The following is a 6916-nucleotide window of genomic DNA, read 5'->3' on the forward strand; positions in this document are numbered from 1 at the left end:
CCCTCCCCTCCCCCCCGTTGTTTTCTCGTTCCTTCCTCGCCATCCGGGGCTGAGTCATCGCCTGCTGCCGTCTCGCTGCTGACGGGCTTGGACCCAGGTGCAGCGGGGCGAAGAAGTGGGAAGCAGCCCCCTGGCCGGGCACTGCACCCCAGGGGGGTCCTCAGAGCCGCCCCTTGCCACACGTGTGATTTGGGGTGCCCCTCGCAGGGGCCGCAGGTCGCCCGTGACCGGGCTGTGCCCCGCCRCGTAGTGCCACGTGTGCCGGTGAACACACAGACACTCTCGGGGGTCTCTGCCCCTCTCAGCCCCCCTTCCCAGCTGCCTGCGCCCCAGAGCTCTCCGGGCTCTCTCTGGCCTCCCTGAGGCGGGAAGGAGGCTTTGGAGCATCCCCTTGCTGGCTCCGGGGAGGGAGCCGGTCCCCAGGGCACTGCTCTCGCTGCCAGGCCTTGCCCGTCCTGCAGCCTCCCCAGCACGCAGGTCCCCGGGCAGCACCGGCGGTGCTGGGGGTGCCCAAACCCCGCTGGGGACCCCTCTGCGGCCCTGCTCYGCTGAGCTGAGCGCGCTGCTCTGTGTGTCCCGCCCAGGCTGCCTGTTTGACCGGAGGCTCTGCTCCCCGCAGGAGGTCTGTGTGCAGGGTAAGTGGCTGCAGCGGGTCCCTCCTGCCTTCCCTTTTCAAGAGGGCCGGGGGTGAAGGAGTGTCGTGTTGGGCAGCTTGAGGTGCAATGGGGTCGCTTCAGGGGAGAGCTGATGCTGAGYCCATCCTGTGGGGGGGCTGTGCCTGCCCCACTGCCACCGCTCTCTTGCAGATGGGCTCTTTGGGCAGTGCCAGGTGGGCTCCGTGCAGGACAGACCCCACTTCCAGGTCACGTCGCCCGTGCTGCAGCGCCTGCAGGATGTCCTGCGACACCTCTTGGCACAAGGTGAAGGGGGAAGCACTGGGGGGCAGAGGGGGGTCACGGTGGTCCCACGGGGAGAGAGAGGGTGTCAGGTGGCACTGCCTGGTGGCTCTGTTAGGAGCAGGGCCTTAGGGGTCCCGCTGACCCCAGGGGCCAGGTTGTGATGGGATAAAGGTGGATCCATCTGATCCTGGGAGGAGCGGGATGGGGCCAGGAAAAGCCCCAGCTCTGGAGCAGAGGTTTGGGCAGCCAGCTACCAGAGCAGCACCCCATGTGCTCCCCCAYGGCCCCCAGGCCCCGTCTGTACCTAACGGCTCCCGTCCCGTGTCAGGGCTGTCGTGGCAGGACGGCCTCACGCAGTACGTGATCTCTCGGGAGATGGAGCGGATCCCCCGGCTCCGCGCGCCGCCCTCGCTGGAGCCCATGCCCAGGGACAGGTAGTGCCGCTCCTTCCCTCCCTGCCTGCCTGCGGAGCAGAGCCGGGTGGGATCCTCGCACTCGGGGATGCTCCTGCCTCCATCCCCTCGGGGATGCGGGGCCTGCGGGGCCCCTGCCAGCCCCTGCTTCCTGCTGGGCTGAACGGGGAGGGTTTCAGCCCCACTGGGGCTTGGCAGGGAGTCAGGCGGGGGGTCAGGGTCAGGGCGGCCCTCAGGGCTGGCTGGGCAGCACCCCGTGCCCGGGTGGGTGCCAGCGGTGCCGCTTGCCCCCGAGGTTGGTGGCTGCGCGCGGGCCGCCCCGCAGAGCCCTGCACCCCGCCGAGGGCGGCCTGCCGCCGGCCCAGCACCTGGGGCAGCCGCCGCCCGCCGCGCTGCTGCAGCGCTACCTGGAGCAGCTGCTGCCGCCGCCGCCGCCRCCGCTCGCCTACGAGGAGGCCCTGCTGCAGCCCTACTCCTACCACAAGGTGCGTCAGCAATGGGGGCCAGCACCCCTGCTGCAGTGCCGGCAGCCCTGCTGTCCCCGTGCTGTCCCCACGCTGTCCCCGGGCACGCACTGGAGTGGGGCGGCTGGGCTTCTGGGGGCTCGACCCGAAGCCGGGGCCGTTCTGTGTTTTGGTTGCAGTTTGGCTACCAGGACGGCGCTCACCAGCTCCCCGGCAGCTCCGCGCGGCAGAGCCCCGCTGCCGCCGCGCTGCTGGGCCGCGTCCCTGCCCAGGCCCTGTTTGGGGCCGGCCCTGTGCCCTCCTAYGGCGGACAGCCCGGGACGGACGGGGGGCATCTCTTCCAGGACTTGGGGCTGCTCTCCCTGCCTAGGCAGAAAGCCGGCCGCATGGAGCCTGCCCCGGCCAGGCTCCAGCACAGCCTGCGCTTCCCCGATGACTTCAGGGACGTGGAGAGGGGGCAGCCAGCAGCCCTGGCTGCCCCGCCAGCCCCGGCACAGCCAGGTAGCACGTCCTGCAGCCAGCCCCATCCTGTCCCACAGCCTCCTTCCTCATGCTTCAGGCTCTCTCCTGCTTGGCTTTGTGCCCCCGCCCGCAGATGCAGGAGCATCTCCCTGCTCCTGGGACTGCCTCCCGAGCCCRTGGTCCCTGAGCGGGCGCAGGGCTTTCCATGGCACTGTGTCCTCTCGCAGACGCTGCCCTGAAGAGACTGGCCTCCGTGCTGGCCAGCTACGGCCTGGCGCTGCCGGAGCTGAGCGCCCAGCAGCTGAGCAGCCTCTCTGCCCTCCTGCAGCTGCTGCAGGGCCCGGGTGAGCAGGGCACAGGGGACGGGGCACACAGAGCACTGTGTCCTTGGGCTGGGCTTTGCCTCTCCTTGGAGCTGCCATGGATGCAGATCCCATGTGAACCAGTTCCCTCTGTCCCTCCCAGGTGCCGCTGGCCCCGAGGTGCCCACAGCCAAGCGGGTAAGTTTGAGTTTGCCCCCGGTGCTGGAGGAGGAGCTGCAYGTGGGGCACGCGTGGGGCCGGCGTGCAGCCCCGGGCTGCGCAGCACTCACAGCTGCTCTCCTCCCCTGCCTGCAGGTGACAGAGGGGGACATGCAGCATGGAGAGGAGCCGGAGCCCCTCTTTTCCACGGCGCTGCCCCCAGCCAGCAGCTCCTCAGCGGAGGGGCTGAGGGGCAGGGCAGGACACACGGCGGCCCCCCAGGCACAGCCGCCGCGGGGGCTCGGTGGAGCCGCGGGCAGCGCCGGGAAGCTGGTCGCGGTGCAGAAGAAGAGCTACACGGAGGCGAAGGACSCGGGGGAGCGGCGTGGCGGGCGGCCGCCCGACGAGTACGGCTACATCATCACGGACCAGAAGTGAGAGCCGCGCGCGGGGCGCTGTGTGGGGTGGCGAGGGTGGCGGCGCTGCGTGCCCGGCCCAGCTGCTCGCGGCGCTTGCGGGCTCCACCAAAGGCTGCCCGAGTCTCCGGGCTCGGCTCCCGCCGTGCCGCGGGCCCACCTGTCCGTGCTCCCTGCAGGCCGCTGGGGCTGGAGGCCGGCGTGCGGCTGCTGGAGGTCCTGGCCAAGCGCGTGCACCTCTCCACCRCCAGCTTCATCAACATCAGGTGAGGGCAGCGGCCGCAGGGCACTGCCGCGCAGCTCAGGGCTCCTGCCCTTGGCCTCCTCCCCAGTTTGGGGCACGGGCACGGGGCCGGGGGGCAGACCCCGGGCTCACGCTGTGTCCCTCCGACCGGCAGCGTCGTGGGCCCCGCGCTCACCTTCCGCATCCGGCAGAACCCCCAGAACCTCTCGCTGGCGGATGTGGCCAGCCGGGCCGGTGAGTGGGGCTTGGGGAGGGGRTCCCGAGGGTCTAGTGGGAGAACAGGGCTCCCCCATACACCCAGTGCTGTTGGTGGGAGATCTGGCATGGTGCTGGGGCTCTCCGGGGAGCAGGGTGTCCCTTAGCTCTGCCTTGGCGGTGGGTCCAGGAGGCTTGGGGACAGCTCTTGGGAGGGGGGGAGCACCCCCTGACTCACTCCCTGTCYGCAGAGCGGGTGAAGGCGGAGCTGGAGGCAGAGCTGGGCCTGAAGATCGTGCAGACGGGGGTGGGACAGGTAAGAGTAGGGCAGGAGCCTTCCTCCCCTGCTGAGGTGCAGCCTGTGCCCGCGGCAGCCGGGGCAAGGCCGAGCGTGCCGCAGTGTGGGGACACGCCTGGCAAGGGCGCTGTGTCCCAGCCCCTCGGCACGGGGGATTCCTCRTGAGCCAGCTGGCCCCGTGGCCCAGGGAGCCCAGGGCTCTGGGCTGGGGATGTGCCCCACATGGGGGTGCAGTGAGGGCTGCCGTGCTGAGGAGGGCCCGCTCTTATTTGGSGTGGATTCACGTGGGACTGACCAGTGGCACCTTCTGCCCACCGGAGTGGTGCTGCTGGCAGGCCCAGGGCTCGTGGCTGGATTTAAAAATAGACAAGTGAAAAACATGAAAAACATCTGCAGGGAAAGGGCCGTCCCCAACGGGAACAGCCAAGCAGGGATGGCAGGGATGGATGGAGCCATCTGCTCCAAGGGAGCTCCCTTGGGGCRCCAGGAGCCGTGTCCCGCGGCGACYAGGGACAGGGTACCCAGCCTTGCTCCCGTGTTCCCARCGTGTGGAGGGGAGGCGGTGTCAGGATAAGGCTTGGTGGAGGGTGCCGTCCTGYGCAGCCCCCTCCAGGTCCCCAGRTCCCATCCTCTCGCCCCGCAGCCTTAGCATGGGGCAAGGAGGAGGGACGTGTGGACCCTGGAGGAGGAGGCCGGGGAGCAGGGGTGGCCGGCCGGGAGGCATCCTATCTCCATCAGCAACATGTGGAGTGTCGCTATGGCAACGCCTTTTGATGTGACAAGTGGCAGGAGCTGGGGRGATGACGAGGGGAGCTGGGAGCGATGACAGAGCAGGCGCTCAGAGGAGCCTGCAGCAGCTTCACAGGGTCTTTTCTGGGTGGGCTTGTCTGGCCCGGCCCTGCTTGCCCCTCTCTGCGTTCCCCGCTCCGAGTTCGGTGGGACCAGGGAAAGATTTAGGGAGGGAGGGATGAGGAGATAGGGCTGCAGCTGCACCTGCCTCCGGATCGCTCAGCCACTCAAGGTGGGAGCCTGTTTGCAGCGTGGGGGCCACAGCTGGGATGCAGGGGCATCCCAGGCCCCACTTCTCTTCCTCGTGGCTTTCGGGTCRGTCTCGCATGTTGTCCCTGGCAGCAGGGAGGAATGTTAGTGCTGTTCCCGGTGCCGTGTCTCTTCCCCACGGCTCTGCGGGGGAACAGAGCGTGGGGAGGCACCGTGCGGGTCTGCACCCGCGATCCAGGCTGGCAGTGCCCAGGGTGATGCTGGCCGAGCGGCAGGTCGCTGGTGCCCGGCTTTTGGCAGTGCTGGGGACACGGGGGCGATGGGAGGTGCCGGAGCAACGCGCGCCCTGGGATGCAGGAGCGAGGGCGGCTGCMGGGCCTGGCAGTGCCCTGTGAGCAGAGGCAGCGCTGCCCCAAGGGCCGGGCGCTGACGGCCGTGGTGCAGGCAGCAGGGACCCCAGGGGCATCCCCATGCAGCGCAGCTAAACACCTCCAAGTTTGGTGCAGAACGGGGTGCCTCCCATCARCATTCCCTGGCTCACTTCCCTAGGGTCCCCCTCTGGCAACTCCCGCCAGGGCCAGGCTGATGCCCTCTCGGGTACCTCGCTGCCAGGGGGGATACAGCAGGGTGGCCTCCAGATGCTCTGCCCGCCCTCAACCCCGGCTCCGCTCTGTCCGCAGCGAAACGAGGCTGCCACCTACCCGCACCCGCTGCGCTTCGGCGACAGCTTCCACTCGGTGCTGCTCACCTTCATCGCGCTGGCCTGCGTGGCGGGCATCGCCATCGCCGCCGCCGCCGCCTTCTGCCTGCGCCACCACGCCAGGCAGCGGCACAAGGAGCGCCTGGCCGCGCTGGGGCCCGAGGGCGCAGCCGACAGCACCCTCGAGTACCAGGTTGGTACAGCCTGGCGCCCCAGCCCCGCGGGGGCTGCGCGGGGTGCCCGCCGGTGGCACTCAGCGCCCGGCCGCCCCGCAGGAGCTCTGCCGCCAGCACATGGCCGCCAAGTCRCTGTTCGGGCGCGCCGAGGGCCCCGCGGCGCCGGCCGAGACGTCGCGCGTGAGCAGCGTCTCGTCGCAGTTCAGCGACGCGCCGCAGCCCAGCCCCAGCTCGCACAGCAGCACGCCGTCCTGGTGCGAGGAGCCCGTGCAGTCCAACATGGACATCTCCACGGGGCACATGATCCTGGTGAGGCGGCCCCACGGTGATACCCCGGCCCCGTGGTGACACCCTGAGCCCCCCAGTGACACCCTGGCCTCATGGTGACACCCCGGCCCCGYGGTGATACTGCCTCTCACGCAGGCCTACATGGAGGACCACCTCCGCAACCGGGACCGGCTGGCCAAGGAGTGGCAGGCCCTGTGCGCCTACCAAGCCGAGCCCAACGTCTGCGCCGTCGCCCACAGCGAAGCCAACCTCAAGAAGAACCGCAACCCCGACTACGTGCCCTGTGAGCGCCTGCGCCAGGGAGGCTCTGAGGGGTGCAGGGCCAGGCTGGACATGGAGCACAGCGGCACGGCACTCATCATGGCACTCACAGCCGCCCTCATGGGCTCACTGTCCTCCCGGCCTCTGTTTCCACAGACGACCACGTGCGGATCAAGCTGAAAGGCGAGAGCAACCCCTCCCGCAGCGACTTCATCAACGCCAGCCCTATYGTGAGTGCTCCCCGCGGCATCCCGCTCTGCCATGCGCTCACCCATGGCCTGGGCTCCCCCTTTCCCCCATGGAGCCCAGCCAAGCTCATGGCAGCATGRGCTAAGCCAGGATGCGCCTGCCCCATTGCTCGGACACAGTGAAATCCCCCTCCCTCCTGCGGCAGCCAGTGGTTCATCTCCACCGCTGCTTCACATCCGCGGCTCCTGGAGCCCCCCCCGTGCCCCCTGGTGCCACAGCCCCCCGTCCTGAGCRTGCACACGGTCCGACCCCGCTGCGCTTTCCCGCTGCAGATCGAGCACGACCCGCGGATGCCGGCGTACATCGCCACGCAGGGGCCGCTGTCCCACACCATCGCCGACTTCTGGCAGGTGAGCGCCGCGGCGCCGCATCCCGCCCGGCGCCGGCCCCG

The 6916-nt window shown here is 69.8% G+C and overlaps 1 protein-coding gene across 1 annotated transcript in view; it reads left to right on the forward strand.

Moving 5' to 3' along the window:
* Positions 1–6916, forward strand: part of PTPRN (protein tyrosine phosphatase, receptor type N) — a 10183-nt gene that overhangs the window by 1369 nt on the left and 1898 nt on the right. The window contains exons 2-17 of the mRNA XM_026039819.1: positions 462–635; positions 807–920; positions 1228–1333; positions 1608–1797; positions 1956–2277; positions 2466–2582; positions 2704–2738; positions 2856–3133; positions 3295–3381; positions 3514–3593; positions 3806–3870; positions 5532–5744; positions 5827–6036; positions 6151–6298; positions 6433–6506; positions 6798–6875. Coding sequence (XP_025895604.1) covers positions 462–635; positions 807–920; positions 1228–1333; positions 1608–1797; positions 1956–2277; positions 2466–2582; positions 2704–2738; positions 2856–3133; positions 3295–3381; positions 3514–3593; positions 3806–3870; positions 5532–5744; positions 5827–6036; positions 6151–6298; positions 6433–6506; positions 6798–6875 — 2291 coding nt within the window. The remainder of the gene's footprint in view (positions 1–461; positions 636–806; positions 921–1227; positions 1334–1607; positions 1798–1955; positions 2278–2465; positions 2583–2703; positions 2739–2855; positions 3134–3294; positions 3382–3513; positions 3594–3805; positions 3871–5531; positions 5745–5826; positions 6037–6150; positions 6299–6432; positions 6507–6797; positions 6876–6916) is intronic.

The sequence above is a fragment of the Nothoprocta perdicaria genome, unplaced genomic scaffold (genome assembly GCF_003342845.1).
Source record: "Nothoprocta perdicaria isolate Ctin4 unplaced genomic scaffold, notPer1 scaffold_0, whole genome shotgun sequence".
Lineage (NCBI taxonomy): Eukaryota > Metazoa > Chordata > Aves > Tinamiformes > Tinamidae > Nothoprocta > Nothoprocta perdicaria.